Source organism: Polypterus senegalus, chromosome 10, assembly GCF_016835505.1.
Source record: "Polypterus senegalus isolate Bchr_013 chromosome 10, ASM1683550v1, whole genome shotgun sequence".
NCBI classification, from domain to species: Eukaryota; Metazoa; Chordata; class Cladistia; order Polypteriformes; family Polypteridae; genus Polypterus; species Polypterus senegalus.
The window spans coordinates 166,066,873-166,089,786 of NC_053163.1; the positions used below are offsets into that span (position 1 = coordinate 166,066,873).

At 40.2% G+C, this 22,914-nt stretch overlaps 1 protein-coding gene across 1 annotated transcript in view; it reads left to right on the forward strand.

Annotated features, from left to right (window-relative positions):
- The window catches only part of cep350 (centrosomal protein 350), a 99,817-nt gene that overhangs the window by 25,272 nt on the left and 51,631 nt on the right, over positions 1 to 22,914 (forward strand). The window contains 8 exon segments of the mRNA XM_039767314.1: positions 242 to 315; positions 4,055 to 4,098; positions 6,013 to 6,127; positions 6,447 to 6,609; positions 10,929 to 11,536; positions 11,630 to 11,743; positions 15,211 to 15,321; positions 20,609 to 20,749. Coding sequence (XP_039623248.1) covers positions 255 to 315; positions 4,055 to 4,098; positions 6,013 to 6,127; positions 6,447 to 6,609; positions 10,929 to 11,536; positions 11,630 to 11,743; positions 15,211 to 15,321; positions 20,609 to 20,749 — 1,357 coding nt within the window. The 5' untranslated portion in view covers positions 242 to 254.

The following is a 22,914-nucleotide window of genomic DNA, read 5'->3' on the forward strand; positions in this document are numbered from 1 at the left end:
TGATCAGTAGCGATGACAAATGGAGATGCAGACAGAATCGGGGGGAATCTTCTTTATGTAGCTTTAAACTTCTATTTTTAGGTAGTAGTTTCTTATCAACGCGACATTTTGTTTTTAACCATAAACTTTATTGAACAGATATAAATCTGTGACAGAATTTGAGTATTTTTCCTCCTCTGCTACAGTTTTTAAGAAATGTTCTCATTTTCCGATAAAATACCTTTTGTCGTCTTTATTTCAGGTAAAGAGGAGAGATGTGGAGTAGTAAGACTGGTGAAGCTTCGGGGCTTCCACTGAGCAGCAACAGCAGGAGAGGTAAGACATTTGTCAGGTTTGCCCAGCAGTTATTGCTTCTAAGAGATTCAAATATAATGTGGCGCACTGGTTCAGGAAACTGCGAATACTGGACATAATTGACAATTCTCAAAACTTTGTTTGAGCACCAACACATTTGCACTTCAGACCAAAAGTTAGTTCTCTGTGTCATGTTTGACCGCCACAGACCACAGCTTCTCTGGCCTGTAACTGTGCGGAGGTCTAATCTCGTGTTACTGCTGCATCTGAAGGATGTGCTTGTTAAATAGCCGGAACACGGAGCTGCTATAAATGAAAGGGCAGCACAGTCTTTTATTGTTTAGGAGATGGCATTCTTTAACTGTGGGTAGCGACATCCTTTACATGTTCTGTAACTCTGTTGGCCCGTGCAGTTTTCTATGCTGTGGTGCTCTGCGCCGTTAACATCACTTCAGGAGAGGCCTCTGAATCAACAGTTTGATTAAGAAGGCAGGCTCAGTTATGGGATGCCCCCTGTTGCTGATGGAGGTGGTAGTAGAAGCAAAGAAAATGAGGATGAAACTCCGTTCAGTTATGAATACAGGGCGAGTGAAAATTGTGTTAACATTTGAATGGCGGAAACAATTTATTCACAAAACATACTTCATATGTCCAAGATGATTGTCTCAGCATGTTCAACACATGTGGCACAAAAATTGTGTGTGTGTGTGTATATATATATATATATATATATATATATATATATATATATATACACACACACAGCAGTACCATTAGTGTTGACGTTATTTTGACTCGCCCTGTAATGCTGCACATCCTGCCCCTGACCAGGGCTGTGAAGTCGGTTCATTCACATTTACTTATTTGGCTGACGCCTTTATCCCAGGTGACTTACAAAATTTATGAAACAATTGGTTACATTACTTTTGGCTTTGCAATTGGAGCACAGGCTGGTCAAGTGATGGCACAGTGATGTCAGTAGCAGGATTGGAACCCACGACCTCAGGGTTTGAAGTCCAAAGCCTTAACCACTACACCATTTTGCCTGCCTGACTCCTCAATTTCTGGTACCTCTACTCCTGTAATTTGTAATTAACACACAACATACAAAGCACTGCATCACAGCCCAGCATGAATCGCCTGGCTACTTTTTATTACACTAACCTGTTAGTTTCTTTTTGTAAAGGCTGTGGCAATTTTGTTGTGGCTTACATACACGGAGTAATATTAAATAGAAGAATAAGACTAAACGTACCAAATGTGTAGAAGAAAAAGACGATTTAATCGAATCTATGTGAAATTGGAGATTTTTACACATTATATTAAACGTGTAATGACTCTGACTAAATCTAAATTATACCAACTCCGACTCCAGTCGCCCAATATTTGCTGCCGACTCCAGTCGCCCAAAATTTGCTGCCGACTCCACAACCCTGCTTTTGACCCACTAGCATCGAGGAGTTTCTTCCAACAAATTATTCAGCAGAAGTGTGCCAAGAAATGCTACTTGGGCTCCTATATACCTACAGCAATACGCCTTTCTGAAGAGTCCCTGTGTCTGCTCTTTTAGGTTTGGCCAAGCCGGATGTTTTCTTCTTTTCGTATTTCTTTGTGTGTATTTGAGGGAGGTGGTAGTTTTTTGTTACGGTATTTCTATTCTTTTTGAGCTTCTCTATAAAGGTTAATTAAAGTTCCGTCCATCCATCCTGTAATGTGCTGACACCTACATCAAATATGGTCTCTGCAATTTGTAAATTGGATCAAGTTGGAGAAGTAGACTTGTATATGAGTAGTAATCAGGCTATTTCATGAACGTTATGTCCGAATATCCAGCTTCCAAATTGGATCCCTGTGATGGTCACTATAATAATTTTTGATTGGATTGTGTCTTGTTAGAAATGGACACATTGCTCATAGGTCTGCGTGAAACATGTTTAATTATGTATAGTTTAGTATTATTAGTGTAAAAGACAAAAAATACTGATGAGGGAGCCGTGTTGAGTTTAACAATAGATGGGCACCTGTCCTTGGTACAATTGAAATACCCCTGCTGTTTCTGCAATCGGCCGTATTTGCTTTGGTTCACGAAATGTGCAGGGCAAGTTATAGTTTACAGTATTTTAAAATGTTACTTTTAACTTGTTTTTTAATTTGTATCTTTTTTTTTTTTTTTGTTCTGTTTGCGTTTGCCTGTGTCCCATTAATAAGAAAATACTTCTCCTGGACAATAGCTGTCAGCTAAACTAAAAAAATCATATTGGGGGAGAGGGAAATGAATGTTTGAATGAATTTAGATATTAGTTAAAAAATATATGATGGGTGCTTGTCTATATGAGATGCAGTATATAACCTCAGCAAAGTGCTTTTGTTAACTTTTCATGCATTCTTCATGTCGAGGCTTTACTTTTATTTATTTTGCTACTTTTGGAACTCCTTTGCAGTTTACACCAGATTTTTTCACTATGGTACAGCTGGCCTTGGCTGCTCAGGATGAGGTTAAGCACTGTGCCAGTGGCCTGTTGTTTCAAGTACATGTGTGAACTCTGCAGTTGTGTTGATGGTGCCTAATTAAACCACTGATGATGATGACGACAGTAATTGTCCAGGGCTCATTGTGCCCCACTTTATATGTAAAGACTGATTGACAATACCATTCCATGTTCTAACCTATAAATTCATGTGCAAAACAAGCATGGGAGTAAAGAGCAAGCTACAGTTTCATTACTGTATGTAACAAGTGATCCAGTAAGTTGCAGAAGAGCAGCCTGCACTTGGAAAAAGAGTGCAGTCCTCTGTGCCATTGGACTGAAGTTTGTCACTTTCATAGACCATTGACATTGTGCAATCAGAAATATAATTGAGATCTCCTCAAAGTGTGTAGTTCAAAGTTAGATGGCAAGCTAAAAAGTCCCCCATTTTTTTGTAGCAGAGAAACACAAAATTTAGTGAATGGAGCTGAAAGTTGCAAATTGATTTATGATATTCTGATGGATATATTTGGGTGTAATAAATATTAGAAACAGTAGGCAAAAATAAATACAGAGTAGGAGCTGCTTTATGAAAGCAAAGAGCAGAGTGTAGAAATATTGTGAGGCACCAAGATAAAGCAATTAATGGTAGTTTTTGGTTTTCCTGCCATATTTGCCTCTTTTTTCACATAGTAAGTCATTTGTTAAACTGCCTCGTGCCCAAATGATTGCTGGGATAGACTCCAGCTTCCTCGCGATCCTGCTGTGGATAAGTGGGTTTGGAAAATGGCTGGATGGATGTTAACGTTGTAGACCGAATGAGAGCGAGAATTGCAGTTTGGTGAATGTGGCTTACTTTCCCAAGAGACTGTCGGCTACATATTAATCTCTTCTATGTATTTCTGTTGTTCTTCTCTTTTATTTTTCTCTTTATTTTTATTCATTTCTATTATTGTTAGTCTTATTTGAGGTTGAAGTTAAAAAGGTGTAATTGGGCTGTATACATACATAAATAAAATGAGGTGGTAGCTGTGTTATTAAAGAGAACCTACTGTAGTGCGAGTAGTTAAAATGAAACTCCATTATTGACATCATGTGGCAGCACTTTGTCACCTGTCCAGTTTTATATTTTTTCCAGAAGAACTAACCTAGATTAATATTTGGTAACAGAAGGATACAAAACACCTCAACATCCAGAAATTTACTGTTTGTAATGCATTTTTGTGATCTATACCTTTAATGTGTGCATGTCCATCATTAAGTGAAAGATTTCAAAAATTCTTTTTTTGTAGAACTGGCTTCAACATGGGAAAGTCTGAACCAAACCAAAGCTACTGTGAGTATCCTCTCATTTTTGTGAGTTCATCTGTTCCAATTGCCTGTTGTCTTTAAGACAATTAAAAAAAATATTTATCATATTTGCCAGGTGAACGTCAAAGTTTGCCAAGTTATTAGATTGGCGAAGGTGTTTTTTTTTTGCAAAGAAATGTCGACTCTCATTCCAAGAGTAGAATCCTTTGTCATCTTACAAAAAAACTACACAGCTAACATCCTTTAATGACCTCCTCCATTGTTACTGTCTTTTGGTTGAGTTTTAAAGGAGTAGGTTCACAGATGTCCCTGGTGTTTCTGAAGATGTACTTCATCCTCCGCTTGCACCTTTCAGCTTCAGTAGAGATCTCCTGAGTTTGCAAGTCTTCTGGCTCAAGAGATGTCTTGCCGTTAGTTGTTTCATGCTGTGGTCCTGCTAGCAAAATGGTTGAGCAGGTAGCACAAAGGATTTTCTCCATCCATCCCTGGCTTTGTTCTCCACATCTTCTGTACTTTTTGAAATGCATCTGGTTCTAGTACTGTAAGACATCGTAATAGATTGGGAATTAGACCAGAAAATATGAACTGAAAATTAAAATCTTGATGTTACTGATATTGTGCGTTTCCTTCCCCACCAGCTTACTTCTTGTGTGGAGTTTCTTTTTTCCATTTAATAGCATAGGTGGCTTTCATGGGTAATCATCTTGCATCCCAGAGCTGTGCATTTTGGATTAACAGATGATATTAAATTGATGTGTTATATGTAAATGTACCCTGTAATGGACATGAGGCGTGTGCTGCCTCTGTAAACCTGGAATGAAGAAGCCATCTTGAGGCATCGCTCCATCACAGGGCACAATTACGCATAACCCCACATTTGCTCATATTAAGCTTATCATTTAGTGTTGTTAGTTTATGTCAGGTTTGGGATATACTTTGTTTTCAACATAGAAAGGTAAAAACGCCCTTATTAATTAAAATGAGTAAAAAATGTGATCAAGGGGTTGGAACAGTGGGTCTCAAAGTGGGGAATTTGTTAAAAATGTATCAAGCAGCCGTATGTAATGGGGAACAAGTGCCACAGCAGCACCATGTCACTTTAGTAGTTTTATTCTGCCAGCTTATAGATACCAGAGTTACGGTCATTATAGACATTCACTTATTCCAATTTGCACCTTCACCCATTCTTGCAGATATCCTTTTAAATGTACTTGGCAATCAAGATTAAAAAGTTGCTCATTTTAAACCCAAAAATAAAGAAACTATGAAAGATTACATGTCATCTATAAGCAACAAATGGAACAGAATGGTTAGATTGATTTGCTAAAGAAATTAGTAATAAACATAAACCAGAGTATGAACTTACTGGGAAAACAAAGTGAAAAAGCAGACTCATCCAGCCGATTTTCTCCAGTGTAGACGTCCATGCTTACCTGTTGAAGGTCAGTCTTATCCAGCGTCTGCTTTCTGCTCAGAATTCCTCGGCCACACCAGCTGAAAACCTGTTCAACTCGAGACTTTCAGAAACGAGGCATCGTACAAATGCTAAACAAAATATCATTTTCCTTAGCAGCCACCTTCCTAGTGCACACCTTCTGAAGACTTGCACCTGGTTTTTAAATAACTAAACCCATCCTGCGTGACCAACAGCCTTACATTTGTCTCTCTTCTTAAAATGGTTCCATGAAAATGTGTATGAAAGATTAGGCTACTCTGAACTACTAACAGCTAGATGGGCCTGACAAAAATATCAAGAGCTTAATATAGAGAGACATTTAAAGCGAGTCTTTGTCAGCCACACTTTGAATTGGCGATGCCGGCTAATATCTAAGTTCTGTGATTTCAGCTAGAGTGCTAAAAACAGAGAGAAATGTAACCAGCCTTTATAGAACCAAATAATCCTTTTTTTGAAGCTGTTGTTTGCTTTCCCTCCCGCTAGCTGCGACACATAGAGAATCGCCTCGAAGTTGCTCCAAGTTCTATGGCAGTTTTGGAGTCCATCATGGATGTGAAGAAGACAGCCAGCAGCTCAAATAGGAAAGTCAGCAGGAAAGGTGAGCTCTGTGAAGGAAGTTGAACTGAGTAACGTTCTGTAAGCTGTGAATGCCATTTTTTTTCCCCCAAACAAGATCCCAGGCCTACTCTTTATTCTGCCGTATAGTGTTCAATCAAAAGGAAGCGTCTTTTAGACATTAAATATAAAAAGTGCAAATGTTGACTCCTGCTTTGTATGAAAGCTGCATATGATTACAGCAGACTACTACTGATTTTATGTGTTAACTTGTTTTTTTCACTGATGATTGTATTTTTGTGAACTCTACTGTCAAACAGATGATTTACTTTTTACTTTTCTGCTCTGCACATATTTTGAAGATGGACGGTACCATGTGGATTCGGCTTCAGCTGCCAAACCTACTGGCCGAGGACGGGCAGGCAAGGACAAGTCCTCCCGCAGCCCTCTAAGGGTTACAACCCTGGAGAGCAATGTCAAGAAGGGGCACAAAGTGGAGTTTCGTGAGCCTTTGGCTTCATACAGGTGAGCATGGTGTCTAGGTCTTTTAGAGTCTGTTTCTGTCCAGTTATTTCTCTGTGGGCTCTCTGCTAAGCGCTGTCCACAATTTGAAAACCGGTGGGCTTCTGGTTGTGTTGACTCATTCTTATCAAGCTGAGCAATATATGGAGACACCGCCCTGCAGATGGGACATCATCTAAGCTGCAACTGATTTGCTTCTTTGTGTCTGATGTCAGGTTCAGCTTACCTCTACCCCTGTCGGTTGAATCTTAGTCATGGCACTGTTTCTTTCAGTCTGGGAATTCACTCTGCGGTGTTGCAGCTAAGCACTGTGTGCCATTTGCAATGTGGTGGCCTTCTGATTACACAGGAGCTCTCATATCTCTCTGAGCAAGAGAAGACCCCTTACTGCCTTGCAGATTAGATAACCTCTAAGCTTCAAGTGAACACTTACTTGTTTGTGATGCCAGGCTAAGTTATCTCCTATTGCCCACCTGGTTTTAGTGTGTGAGAGAGCTTTGTTTGATTCAAATAAGAAAGACCAGAGTTGTGTTCCTGAAGTCACTTTACTAACAGTTTATAATTACTGTATATACTTGCGTATAAGTTGGGTCTTGAAGCGCGAAAAATCAATCATAATTTACATCTTCTGGCCTCCTCCAATCTCGCTTCAGTTTCTCACACGCATCGAATTTTGTAGCAGCAGCACAACTACCAATTTCTTTTGCCACTTCAATGACTTTTAATTTAAAACCAGCTTCATATTTTCTTCTGATCGAATGCTCCATCGTTGATAAGGAATGCTCTTACGATAAAGGTGTATGAGGGTGTGAGAAACCGTGCAAATGTTTGGAATAGTTTGGATATTACTGTGTGGTCACGTAGGCACAATACATAGGAAAAAAGGCTCTGTGGTGTTACTCTCCGGTGGGCATTAGCATATCGTAATCTCTTTGACCAATAGCGTGAGTTTTCCACATTCGACTTGTACGACCAACATTATAAAATACCAGAAATTATATGGTAAAATCAAGCCCTGACTTATCCGTGGGAGAACTTATCCTCTAGTATATGCGATAAGTAGAGACATGTGCAAACTTTGGCTGGCTAAGTGGAAGCCTTGTTAGTCATTTTTGAATTGTGGATGATATCCATTTTAATAGGTTTAAACTTTTTCTGATGCATATTTCTAAAAATCGGCACATTTGGTAGTGGTTTTAAAATCCAAGAAATTTGGTTAACTTTACGTGCTTCAGATTCTTTTTATATAAACGTCTTCATGGAAATGTGAACATACTAATGTCAGGCAACTCAAAATAGGCAAATTCAATGTTTGTCTTATTGATGGCGATTTTCCGCAACGTACATTAAGGTGGCGTAGGCTACACTGCGCCTCTAGAGTGTCTACAAGCAGAACACAAAGGCCACGTAATTTATTTAATGTTTTATAATCCTGTAGGTGGCTGGTGCTTAAACGTTGGGAGCACTTTTGGAGTACAATTCCTAGTCTATAAACACAACATTTTAATAACTCAATTTCCTTAATGAACACTAAAATGTTGAACAATCAATATATCGCTCTGCTCGGCACCAGCCTACTGACGTTTCTGTAAGCAGAATGGGCAGCCCACCTGCAAGTAATGCCATTGATGCTTAAAATGGTTAAAGCAGCAAGAGCCCCCTTACATCAGCAACTGTTGTAAATGATGATACACATTTCTTGTTGTACTCCCCATATAGTGTCTTGAACCTGAGAAAAGTTCTGACATTTTATTTCTTAGTCTGAAAACACTTAATTCTACTCACAACAGTATCTCAGCCTGTAATGTACTCTTTCAAAATCTGTAGGAGGTACCAAGGCCACAAGACCACCCAGCCCCCTTTAGGCATTTTACCTAACATCAATGACCTCAATCAGTCCTCATGGTATTCAGGGTTCACATGGAAGAACTTGATGATGACAGTCATGTGGACCTTTGGCCTTTAATCCATCAATGTAGGGACAGCACTGTGCTTTGATCGGGTGGTGGGGACCCAGATTGACCACCTCAGAAAACCAGGAAAAGAACAGCAGAGAAAGTAGGGGTTAGTATGGATTTTGTAGCCACCGTGAATGATAATTAAATGCATACAGTGCATCTGGAAAGTATTGACAGCGCATCACTTTTTCCACATTTTGTTCTGTTACAGCCTTATTTCCTCAGAATTCTACACACAACACCCCATAATGACAACGTGAAAAAACGTTTACTTGAGGTTTTTGCAAATTTATTAAAAATAAAACAATTGAGAAAGCACATGTCCATAAGTATTCACAGCCTTTGCTATGAAGCTCCAAATTGAGCTCAGGTGCATCCTGTTTCCCCTGATCATCCTTGAGATGTTTCTACAGCTTCATTTGAGTCCACCTGTGGTAAATTCAGTTGATGGGACATGATTTGGAAAGGCACACACCTGTCTATAGAAGGTCCCACAGTTGACAGTTCGTGTCAGAGCACAAACCAAGCATGAAGTCAAAGGAATTGTCTGTAGACCTCCGAGACAGGATTAGATCGAGACACAAATCTGGGGAAGGTTACAGAAAAATGTCTGCTGCTTTGAAGGTCCCAATGAGCACAGTGGCCTCCATCATCCGTAAGTGGAAGAAGTTCGAAACCACCAGGACTCTTCCTAGAGCTGGCCGGCCATCTAAACTGAGCAATCGAGGGAGAAGGGACTTAGGGAGGTGACCAAGAACCTGATGGTCAGTCTGGCAGAGCTCCAGACGTCCTCTGTGGAGAGAGGAGAACCTTCCAGAAGGACAACCATCTCTGCAGCAATCCACCAATCAGGCCTGTATGGTAGAGTGGCCAGACGGAAGCCACTCCTTAGTAAAAGTCACATGGCAGCCCGCCTGGAGTTTGCCAAAAGGCACCTGAAGGACTCTCAGATCATGAGAAACAAAATTCTCTGGTCTGATGAGACAAAGATTGAACTCTTTGGTGTGAATGCCAGGCGTCACGTTTGGAGGCAACCAGGCACCGCTCATCACCAGGCCAATACCATCCCTACAGTGAAGCATCATGGTGGCAGCATCATGCTGTGGGGATGTTTTTCAGTGGCAGGAACTGGGAGACTAGTCAGGATAAAGGGAAAGATGACTGCAGCAATGTACAGAGACATCCTGGATGAAAACCTGCTCCAGAGCGCTGTTGACCTCAGACTGGGGCGATGGTTCATCTTTCAGCAGGACAACGACCCTAAGCACACAGCCAAGATATCAAAGAAGAGGCTTCAGGACAACTCTGTGAATGTCCTTGAGTGGCCCAGCCAGAGCCCAGATTTGAATCTGATTAAACATCTCTGGAGAGATCTTAAAATGGCTTTGCACTGATGCTTCCCATCCAACCTGATGGAGCTAGAGAGGTGCTGTGAAGAGGAATGGGTGAAACTGGCCAAGGATAGGTGTGCCAAGCTTGTAGCATTATATTCAAAAAGACTTGAGGCTGGAATTGCTGCCAAAGGTACATCGATAAAGTATTGAGCAAAGGCTGTGAATACTTATGTACATGGGATTTCTCAGTTTTTTTATTTTTAATAAATTTGCAAAAACCTCAAGTAAACTTTTTTCACGTTGTCATTATGGGGTGTTGTGTGTAGAATTCTGAGGAAAAAAATGAATTTAATCCATTTTGGAATAAGGCTGTAACATAACAAAATGTGGAAAAAGTGATGTGCTGTGAATACTTTCCGGATACACTGTATACAGAATGAAGCTATGAGAAAGCCATGTTAAAGTAATGTGTTATATGTTATAAAAGGTGCAACTGCCAATGACGGAGCACCTACTGGATTAATAAGTTGTGATCTTATTGTGTGTACCATTAAAGTGCACAAAGTGGGGAGGACCAGCGATGAAAGGGTATATAACACTTGTTATCAATGTCTGTTGAAAGTCACTTTGTTGTTTCACTTGATTTGAATCAGTTGTGCCAATTTGATTTACCGAGTAGACCAGGGTCATTGTCAGAATTTGCATATGTCAGGGTCTCATACCGGCCCTAGATTTTCACATGATTTTTAGGTCCTCGAAGATAAAGGCCTTGAGCCTGTGAAGCCCCTTGACCACCCCTCCCACCTGTAATGGCACTGGAATCGAATTGACCTGTAGTTTGACAAAGAGGATATGTTGAAACTTTTTCTTCATCTTGCGCTTTCATTTCTTGGGAAGGGGTCATCTTACGTACAGTTTTTTGCTTAAATGTTTGAAAGTTTTCTGCTTCCGTCCTTATTATTTGGAAATAACGTTAAATTTTGACTAAAGAGTAAATGAGATTTGATTGATATCTGACTTTTTTCCCCAGAGATGCAGCACCTTCTTACTTAATGTCTTCCCATCTGGATGACCCATGTTTGTTATCTGACCTGCACACTGCTGATACGAAGCAAGTGGATGACAGACAGAGCAGGATGATCTATGAACGAGACACACGGGACTTGCAGAGTCAGGATTTTGAAAGCACTCTCTCAACTGCTGTTAATGATACGGTCGTCCAGTATCTTAATGATCGTCCAGCTTTGGACATTCTACGGAGATCTGAAGCACTTTACAAAACTACTACAATGCCATGGAAAGCAGAAAAAGATGGTGGCAGTGCCTTTGTCGCTGCAGAGGATGGAAGCAGAGTGCCATACCCTAATGCTTGTCAAGTGGCAGTAGCAAACTCACAGTCCTCCAGTCCCAGTTCATCTTCTCAGCGTCTGGAAATCTTGAAGAACAGGCAGCACGATGAGAAACTGGAGAAGCTCAAGGAGCGCATTCGCAAGCAACGGGAATATTCAGAGGAAACGACAGAGAGGGAGCGACAAATGGGATGCCTGGAGCAGCCCATTTCAGTCAATGTGGAGACGTCGGCTCCCAATGCTAAAGTGCGGAAAGTGGCTGTGGCACGTCCTGCACCTGTCTATAAGGGTAGGTTTTCACTCAACTGTCATCTTCTTTTGATTTTAGTTATTTTTAAACCAACATCCCCCATTGTTGCTTTTTTTTTTTCTCCTCCTTCAGGTTTCAATCCAACTGAGACAAAAATCCGAACTCCAGATGGAAAAGTGTGGCCAGAAGCAGAATTCCAGAATCTTAGCAGAGAAATCTACCGAGATCTGTCTCTTCAGCTAGCAGGTGATTGGTCAGGTCTACTTAGAGACTGGACAGCTCAAGTTGTTACCCCGATGGCATAGATGATGAGATAAGATCACAGCCTGGTCATTAGTGAGACTCGGGCAATAGTGTTACATACCGTTAAGTTGTTCTCTTCTTGTAAAACGTTTTAGAATTGTCTTCATCATGAAAGGTAGCATTCAATTAATACCATTAACTTTACGTGCAGTCAGTTCTCTTAAGTCTTCTCAGTGATGTGCTATCAACATAACGCCCTTATTCATTCCCTAGTATGCTGATGGCTTATCTTTTCCTTTTGGGGGCTACAATGGGGAAATGTCCTAAGACGACGTTTATGGAACTCCAGGAAACCCCTGCTCAGTGGCCTAGTAGCTGCTTTTGAATTTAACGTTAAAGTAGCCTAAGTCAAAAGAAAGTTGCGTAGGCACAGCTTAACGTAAATTTACTTATCAAGTTCCTCTTTTAGACTTTTTGGCTATGCACTGTGTTAAACATTTTACTGGAAGTGTTTTGCATGAAAGTGAGAGACCTTTGCAAACAAACCAAATATGCTTAATTTCAAGTCTGTTTGTCATGTTTGCCGCAAAGTACAACACTAAGGGCCTGCTGATATAACAAGGCAAAGGTGTCCATTTTCAAACATTTAAAGTGAGTGTTGACTTTTCTGAAATCTAGCTTGATTGCTTGAGGATCACAGATTAATTTCTGCTACACTGATAACTATAAGAACTTGAAGTTACGTGAAAATGAAAATGGTCACACATGATGAGGTTTATGATGACTTCCATTCTGGTTAGATTTTTTTTTTTTTTTTTGTGTTTTGCCTGCAGTTATTTGATTGATAGATACTTTATTAATCCCCAAGGGGAAATTCACCTACTCCCGCAGCAGCATACCGATAAGAACAGTATTAATTAAAGAGTGATACAAATGCAGTGCAAGTTAAAAAAAAAAAATGCAAGGTGGAGAGTGCGAGCCAGGTATAACAGACAATAACTTTGTATAATGTTAACGTTTACGGGTGGAATTGAAGAGTCGCATAGTGTGGTGTCTCCTCAGTCTCTCAGTGAAATAGGATGGTGACAGCAGTCTGTCGCTGAAGCTGCTCCTCTGACTGGAGATGATCCTGTTTAGTGGATTCTCCTTGATTAACAGGAGTCTGCTCAGTGCCCGTCGCTCTGCCACGGATGTCAAACTGTCCAGCTCCAAGCCTACAATAGAGCCTGCCTTCCTCCACCAGTTTGTCCAGGCGTGAGACGTCCCTCCTCTTTATGATGCCTCCCCAGCACACCACCGTGTAGAAGAGGGCGCTCACCACAACCGTCTGGTAGAACATCTGCAGCATCATATTGCAGATGTTGAAGGACGCCAGCCTTATAAGGAAGTATAGTCGGCTCTGTCCTCTCTTACACAGAGCATCAGTATTGGCAGTCCAGTCCAATTTATCATCCAGCTGCACTCCCAGGTATTTATAAGTCTGCACCCTCTGCACAGTCACCTCTGATGATCACGGGGTCCATGAGGGGCCTGGGCCTCCTAAAATCCACCACCAGCTCCTTGGTTTTGCTGGTGTTCAGTTGTAGGTGGTTTGAGTCGCACCATTTAACAAAGTCCTTGATTAGGTTCCTATACTCCTCCTTCTGCCCACTCCTGATGCAGCCCACCATAGCAGTGTCGTCAGTGAACTTTTGCATGTGGCAGGACTCCGAGTTGTATTGGAAGTCCGATGTATGTTGACTGAACAGGACCAGAGAAAGTCCAATCCCCTGCGGCGCTCCTGTGCTGCTGACCACAATGTCAGACCTGCAGTTCCCGAGATGCACATACTGAGGTCTGTCTGTAAGATGATTCACACCTGGTGCCATGGATCGTGGACGAACTCCCATTTCTGTCAGTTTATCCCTAAGGAGCAGAGGTTGGATGGTGTTGAAGGCGCTAGAGAAGTTCAAAAACATAATTCTTACAGCACCACTGCCTCTGTTCTTATCGCAGTAGCAAGAAAAGTGGTTGCTTGTTATTGAATAGTTATGGTAACAAGCTCATCAAATGCTTCCAAATGACTAGAAGATAGTTGGCACTACTCTGAAAAGAACATTAGAAAAATTTAGCTGAGAAAAGTTCATTCAGCCTAACAAGGCTCACCAGTCCTATCTGCTTATATCCTCCAAAATTACATCAAGTCGAGTTTTAAAGGTTCATAAAGTTTGACGGCCTGCCAACCACATTACTGTACATGGTCACTTATTCCATGTGTCCATGGCTCTCTGTGTCTTTAAAATAAACAAAAAAAGAAAAGCAAACTGAAATTTACCCTTTCTGAGTTTGAGTCCACATGATCTTAATGATCTCATTTTTAAATAAGTCTCGATCCACAAGACTGATTCCCTTCATTATTTTGAACACTTCAGTGATGTCACATCTTAATCTCCTTTTGCTTAAACTGTAAAGGCTCAGCTCTTTTAATCTTTTATCATAACTCATCCCCTGCAGCCCTGGACTCAGCCTCGTTGCTCTTCCTGTCCTTTTTATAGTCTAAAACTGCTCACAGTACTTCAGATTAGGCCTCACCAGTGCATTAAAAAGCTTCAGCAGAACCTCCTGTGACTTGTACTCCACACATCAAGGCGCTATATAACCTGACATCCTGTTAGCCTTTTTAATGGCTTCCGAATGCTGTCTGGGATGTTGATAGTGTTGATAGATTTGAAGTTGATAGACTTTAGTTGTTGCTATATTCCAAAAATGCCCGAGTTCCTCCTATACTGCCATGTAACAAGACATTTACAAAGGCATCTTTAGGTCTCACTAACATTGACAAAGCATCAGTAATGTGATTATTCACCTTTGTACAGTGTGGCATATTAAAATGCTGGTAAAATTAATTGCAAATATTAACGATTCCCAGGTCTTGTACTGAAATGTGCAATTTTCAGAGAACATGTCTCAGTTAAGCCACCTTTGACCTTTTCAAAGTGAAATTTGTTTAGCAGGCCATATTGCAGAGATGAATAAACACTTAACTGATGATTTGTAAGTGTTAATACCAAACAAAGCATCTGTTACTGTCTTGTTACTTAATAGTAAATAAATGAATAATAGATTAACTAAATGTGTAATGTGAATAAATTCCTTCTGTTTCCTCTCTTGAACATATTTATTATCAGGTGTTCAGACCCATTGTTTTTATGTAAAAAAAAAAAAGGTGTCCAGCCAATATGACCAGATGCAAATGCCTTCTTTCTGTTTATGCTCTTCTTACTAATATTGCATAGTATTTTAGTCTCTCGGAAACCACCTCTTCGACATTCTAGTAAATTTTGGCTCCAGTTAGTGATCACTGTTTAATGTGTTGCTGCTAACCCTCAATACGACAATTTTATATATCCTATAGGCAGCTTTAATAGTGAGAGAGACGTTTTAAAGCACTTTTATCAGAAACCACTAAATTCTATCTTCTTATATTTCAGCTGAAGAATCAAAGACAAAAAGTAAACCGCCAGAAATAGAGAAGAAGCCTGTAAAAACAACAAGGAAAGTCCATAAAGCATCCCTCTCCCTCAGTCCAGAAGCGAAACCAGGTTAAATTAAAGGCTTATATTTTGTTAAGGATGAAGAACTGAGGGGATCTTTCTATAAATTTATATGGAATTGCTATGTTTTGAACTGTTGGAGTTGGATATAACTGAACTTGTTACTTTTACAGTGGAACCTTGAGATACGAGTTTAATTTGTTCCAGCACTGAGCTTGTATAGCGAATTTCTCGTATCTAGAACAAACTTCTCCATTGAAAATAATGGAAATCCAGTTAATCCGTTCCGCACTCCCAAAAATATCAACATAAAAATCAATTTTCCTAATAAATAACACTGATGCTTAATATATACAAGTGGAACCTCGGTTTGCAAGTAACTTGGTTTGCGAGTGTTTTGCAAGACAATCTAAATTTTTAAATTAATTTTGACTTGATAAAACGAGCGATGTCTTGCAATACAAGTAGTATGGGTACACTTTGTCATGCTGTGCGTCATGTGAGCATAACTGAGCTGATGGTTCTTCTCTCTCGTGCACATCTCTCTCTCCTTATCTCTCTCACTCGTGCACGTCTCTCTCTCTCTCTCTCTCTCTCTCTCTCTCTTGCTCTCTCCTTATCTCTCTCGCTCTCTCTCTCTCCTTTTGAGGGCAATCGTCTCCTATTCTCCGTCTACATGTCCGCGATATTTTTGGATACGCTACAGCGAAACAATGAAATCACAAGCGCACAAACGCGTAGATCCTCGCGCTACAGGAGAACAAGGAACACTGAGTGAGCTGACGGGCTGGCAGCGTCCGCTTGGGTGAATCACCGAGTCGAGGCGGATCGGGAAACGCGTCGCACATAACCACAGCCTGGCTCGTTATGCGAGCCAATGCTCGTATTTAGATCAGAATTTTTCTCCCATACTTTCCTCTTGTCTTGAATTTCTCGTATACAGAGGTGATCATATCTAGAGGTTCCACTGTAAATGCAAATGTTTTCTGTCTGTGATAGTAAAATACAGGGCTTTGTGGAAGTTCACTTTTTGGGCTTCTGTTTATCTCATTGTTCCAGCGTCATTGAAATGGTGATTTCAAGCTTTGCTACATAAGAGCGAGTTTTTCATAAACCATTTCCTCATAATGATGGCCACTCTGTTGTCATTTAGCGCTTCACCCCATTCTTGGTCTTTTACTGCAACATAGATTAAGTAGTTCTGTATCATCATCAGGGCCATTTCCCACAGATGGCCTTGTCCTGGCTTTCGTAACAGGCCTATCCATAGACATGTTCTTGGTCAAGTTTATCACCTGTCTAGTGTTTTAGACCAATAGTAAGATGGTGTTATCCCTTTTCTTTTGCTTCCTAATCTTAACACTAGAATTGCCAGAGCCTACGAAAAAACTCGTAGATCCGGCCCTCCTTCAATCCGTTCACACCTCTCCGTCAGTATCTTTTGTCCTGTAAATGTGCTGATAAAGACAAGCAGCAAGCAGCCTACTGTTCCATCCCCCCACAACTGCAGAATGTGCACAAACTTCTCCCAGCTCCTGCCTTGATTGATTATCTGGGAGTGGAGTGCAGTTTTAGAGTGGAAATAAAAGATCGTTATTTGGAACACATGCATTTCATGTGTGTTCTGTTTCTACAATAATCTGTGTAAACACATTGGACTCTTGATTACAAGTCAGTAAAACTTACCGCTATGCTATGGAAGCTGTTGTCTCATCCTTGAACCTTTTGTGAAAGTGTTTATTTGATCTTTGGACTTCATGCTTCACACATTATATAGTTTATTTGTACATTTTGTCATTTATCACTAAAATATGAAAAACGTTTCTGTTTTAACAATGTGCTTACACAGATTATTGTAGAAATGGAACATACATGAAATGCATGTATTCTAAATAGCAATCTATTTCCACTCTAAAACTCCAGCACTTCACTCCCAGATAAAATCAAGGCACGAGCTGGGAGAAGTTTGTGCACGTTCTGCAGCTGTCGGGGGAGTTGGAATAGTCGGCTGCTTGTCTTTATCGGCACATTTACAGGACAAAAGACACTGACGGAGAGGTGCGAACGGATTTAAGGTGGGCCGGGTCTGAGTTTTTTCGTAGGCTCTGGTAATTCTAATGTTAAAGGATAGGTTCCTATGCCCTGTGAATTCCAATTATTAAATACCTGCATAGCTGTGTGTGTGTGTGTGTTTTTTTTTTTTCCTCTCCTTTCTTTTCCATTTGGACTTTGGGGCACAGTTTCATGTAGCAAATGCATATATACCATGTCTGTGAAAAAAATAACTGACTTGAAAAATGCTGAATTTATCCTTGAATTTAAACATCGCCTTTACTCCAGCATTATCATCCATTCTCAATATTTGACCAAATCTCTCTGCATTTATTACACTGCACACCCACGCATATCCATTCCTTCAGTGACACTTCTGTACCTCTCAGTATTTTCGTTTCTTTGGTATCAAGCCCGCTCTCCTCATTTCTTTCCTTAGTCTCTATATTGTTTAGCAATGTAGGCCTAATGTCTATGGTGTACTCCTTAGCTTCTGACAGCAGCACCCTGTTGTCCTAGATTACACAGCTCACACTTCTCCCTTTTACCTGTTGGAACAAATAAAAGCAGCACATCTCCGTTTTACTTTCTCCCTTCACTTATTATGGAGACACTAAGTACTTTAATTTCAGACACTTGATTAAGCAGTTTTTGCACTTATGCTCTCACTACTACTGATTATTCTTTTATTGCTCATCTTGAGCCCCTTCCTTTTTGAACAGTTTTGCCACTTAAGTACCATCTGCCGCAATTCTCCTCTCATTTTTGCCTTTGTGACCCAGTTATCGGCAAAATGGTACCTCCCAAGGGAGAGCTTTTCTCCTCTTCTGATAACGCATCCATCACTATCGTGAACAGGCTTCCCTCTTCCATTCCCGAGTAGGCAGAATTATCATGCAGCTGTGTATCATTACTAAAAATATCCTTTTAGACTTCAGAAACTCCTGCTGTTGGCTTCAGCCGCGTTGGCACTTTGAGAATGAACAGCTGTTTGGGTGTTGCTGTTCAGTGTGTTTAGCATAGCTGAACAACTGTCAGCAGCTGGTACTGAGAAAAAAATAAGGCCGATATTCTCACCCCTCTAGTTTCTTTTTTGAGTTTGTCTACTTTGAGAATTCAAAGGTTTTCCAGTGTTGTTGCTGCCTTAAGAGTGTTAGTGAGAACTGGTTTTAAATTTTAACCCATATTGCCTGAAGAATGGGCCTGAGTTGCCTCGAAACCTTGCATATTGTAATCTTTTTAGTTAGCCAATATAATTTGTTCTTTTGCTTGACTTCTCACTAAATTTTAACCCACAAATTCAAACAATCAGTGAGCAATACAATGGCATGAATGTCACAGTAGTGTTTAAGGTAGGTCAGGTATGATTAGAAATCTTAATGCTGCTGATCTGTAAATTAAAATAAGGGAGAGGGAGTTTATTAGCAGCAATAAAACAGCCCCGAATTTAGGAAATGGTTAAAATGAAAATTTGCAACCCTCGGGAATCGGAGTTGGAGACCCGTAATAATAAGTAGTGGCCTGTGTGTGTGTGTCTCTCAAGAGACTTTCTGGAGTGCCACACAAGATTTTCTCTGCTTAGAGTACTGAGTATTTACAAATTATTATTGTCAGAAAGTGTTTTGTCTTTTGACTGGTCTTGTTCTGTCACTTGAAGGGTATATTTTTGAATGAAAGTATTCAAAAGGTCAGGCCAAGAGTGAAACTAAAAAGTCAACAAATCATGACATCTAACCCTCAAATACCAATCAAAACTCTTCATCAAGAAATCTTGTATAGAAAATTGTTAATCAGAAAGGCAAGTAAAGAAACAACACACTGAAATGTCTCCTTGAACCTGCACACTCTGACATCCTAGGTGTTGTATGACACTGACCTTTATACCTTTCGAGCCGGCGATGTCCACTGCTGCTCATTTTCAGTGGGCCTTCAACAGAAATTCCTCAAAATGGTGACACCTAAAAAAAATAAAACCGGTGTTACAGGAGAATGTCAAAAATGAACATTCTGTAACCTAATCTAAAGCAAAAAAGAAATGTCAGAAAAAGATTCCTTTGTCTTTTAAAGGTCTTTTCTTAACAGTAAATTATTGGCAAAAGCTCAAATAAAGTGCAGAAAAATATTAAATGGAGTAGCTGATCATAACGAGTCAAAGGCACAATTCTGTCCTCCACTTTGCTTTCTCTTTAGCTACTCTCTTCATCTGCCCACATGTCTTTTCTTTCTGAACATCGCCTAAGATAGTCGTCCATTTCCTTCCTCGTGGTCTTCTCCGCATGAATCTTCCCATGATCACTTCCAACATCAGGCCTAATCCATCTTTATTTCCTCTTTATGACTGTAAGGATAAGTCAACTTTTGTTTCTTCAGTCTAACCCTAACCCAATCTAATGCAGGGAGGCTCATTTGGTTTGCTTTCCCTCTAATCTAATTTCATGGCTGACACATTATTAAATAAGATTTATATTTCCATTTAAATTTATTTAGCTTGTTCTTTATACAAACCCATGTTTTAAATCATAAGCCCATTTGCTTCTATATTTCTGCAGCTAAAGTATAGGCAGATCAAGTGACATGTTGCGGAATCTGACACTCATTCACAACAAAAACCTTGTGTGTCCTGGTCATTTACTCTTGTCAACCCATAGAATTACGTTTTTGATGTGTTAGGATTGAAAAGATTTAACAAGTGCACACCACCAGATTGCAAGAAGCCAAACTACATTGGGTCCTTATTGCCACATTGACTTTAGAGTCCAGCGTAATTCATTCTTGTTTGTGGTAAACATGCAACTCGCTGTCACTTTAGGTTGCCATCATTTGTAAGGAGAACAAGCTGACCTCAAATTCTGATTTCCTTAACTCCCAAATCTCAGTACTAAGCACTGTTTTAGTTCGGCCAGCAACAGCTGTGACTTCAGTGTTTTTAAGATGTTTGTATAATCTCATGTTTTGACCCACACTGCAATAGAGCTATTTACTGAAAGTGCATTTTGTACTTGAATATAGTGGTTCACAACTGGGGCCTGATGTCTCCTGACAGACTCCTCCAATGACTCGGAACTTTCACAAGGGGTTTGTTCATTTTCTAAGTAAGGGAATGCAGAGTTAATAAAATGTATAAAAATGTTTACTGGTAACCTCAAACTGCAGAGGAAAACTATAACTAAGGTGCATGCCCCAGCATTCCTGGTGTGGGTCTGCAAGTAGTGTGCCTTGTATTGAAAATGTTGTGGTGATGCATAGAGACAAGGCTGACTGCATGGTTTCTTCCCACCATTAGGTTCACATGGAATTAACACTGCATCCTGGAGAGAAGGGCAGAAGGTTGTACGAATGGTTTTAGGCCCTCCACCAACCATTGCTGGCACAAAGAGGGCCCAGTCAAATGAGAGAGCAGCACCGGCCATGGGGAATAGAACAGGTATGTGCTTGAACTTTGAGGATTATGGTGTGGCAGCAGAGGTGAACACTAAACTTCCTGGAGCGTTTGGGTTAATCTGTTTGTCACAGCGGTTCAAAGGCTTAGGCCTTAAGGTTTGCCTCTCCTTTTTAGTCCAAGTAATAATATTAACTGTTAACTTGTGGACAAAGGTCCTTCTTTGTTCCTCCTCCTTGTTGCTTGTTTTTGCAAAGAACCGACCATAAAAGTTTGCGCCTTGATTGGGTTATGCCCTTTATGTGGGAACACATTTTCAGGACTCTGCTGCATTAAAACAAAAAAAAAATACAACTTTTGTTTCAAGGAGGCAAAAATGTGCCACTGACTTGCTGGAGGTTTAACCATGAAGACAAATTGCATTTGAGGTAAAAGGCCCATATGTTAACTGGTAACAAAGACCTTATTGATGAAACCACTCGCATGTCCCTACGGAGACGTGACTCTGTGTAGACTGCACCGGCACGTAGAGCGCACACAAAAAATGTTTATATTATAAAATGCAAATAAAGCGTATTTAAGTGCACTGAAGCACAATGTTCAAGCAGACAGTTCAGAGGAGTAATTGCTGCTAAACCTGCAGACAAAACTAAACATCTTGCATTTTGAAGCCGAAGCTCATGATATTTTTAACAGAGGCACTTTTACAAGTGAAAAGAATTGCTCCTGTGTCACGTGACCATGCATAGTGATGCCTGACGCTAATTAATTAGGGCACATTGTAATGACCTAACTGGGCTGAGGCTGTCTTGAGCGAGGGACTATTAGCTACTACACAAAACCGTCATTTAAAAAAGAAGAAACAAAAAATATAAACTGTCTTAGTGACGCACTGTCACTTATTGGGTATATAGCCTGAACAGTCGCGATGTTGTGAACATTCTATTTGATGCATTACTCTCCAGTTTTGAATTTTGCAGTTCTTGCTTCTTAAAGATGGTAGCAGGAGTACAGGCCTCGCACAAAGTCCAAGCACTTGCTGACAACATCTGTGACTTGAGTTTAGAGCCCACAGTTCAACTAGCATGCATGATTTGGAAAGTGTACGTTAAAGTGTTCATTGAAAAGTGTGTTTGATTCAGGTAGACCTCACAAATCTTTAATCTGCGGCATTAGGTACTACACTGGCTGCCCACCTACCATTTTAGACAACTTTAGTAAATCTGTGAGATGTTTTCTATTGGAATCTCCTCCAGCAGAGGCACCCAGAAAAGTCTTAAACAGCAGAAAAGTTTTTTTTGGTATTGAGCCTGTCTGACTGCACGTCTCCCCATGCAACTACCCGCACCAAGAAACGTATGGTCTTCCACATGGTTTGCATGCATTTTTACTTTCTTGTATTCAAAGTATAGGGAAAGTATTGGAATCGTCCAAAATATTTAATGTCGATTTTGATGAATCTCCGCATTTTACACCTCCCAGACTTTCTCGTATACGAGGTATAGGGAGCATGCTAGAATTCTCCAAACGTTCCATTTTGAGAATTTGATGAATCTCAACGTCTGAAAATACCATTTTTGGAATTTTGTGTGTATGTAAACACGATAACTTCAGTACGCTTTCACTTAGGTCAGCCAAACTGTTTCCACTAACTGGAAGTGTTACTTTACCTTTTATTCATGCAGCTGCAAAGTCCAATTTTTATTCAACTTTTATAATAATTGTTCAATATTTTATTGATTTGATTTGTTGTTGCTGCTGCTTTAATGTATATACAGTAATCCCTTCTCGATCACGGGGGTTGCATTCCAGAACTCCCCGCGATAGATGAAAATCCGCGAAGTAGAAACCATACGTTTATATGGTTATTTTTATATATTTTAAGCCCTTATAAACTCTCCCACACTGTTAACATTATTAGAGCCCTCTAGACATGAAATAACACCCTTTAGTCAAAAGTTTAAACTGTGCTCCATGACAAGACCGAGATGACAGTTCTTTCTCACAATTAAAAGAATGCAAACATATCTTCCTCTTCAAAGAATGTGTGTCAGGAGCAGAGAATGTAAGTGAGAGAGAGAGCGAGAGAAAAGCAAACAATCAAAAAATCAATACGTGCTTTTGGGCTTTTAAGTATGCCGAAGCACCGCGATAAAGCGGCATTTTGTAGAGGAGCGTCTGTATCCTCTAGGCAAACAGCCCTTCTGCTC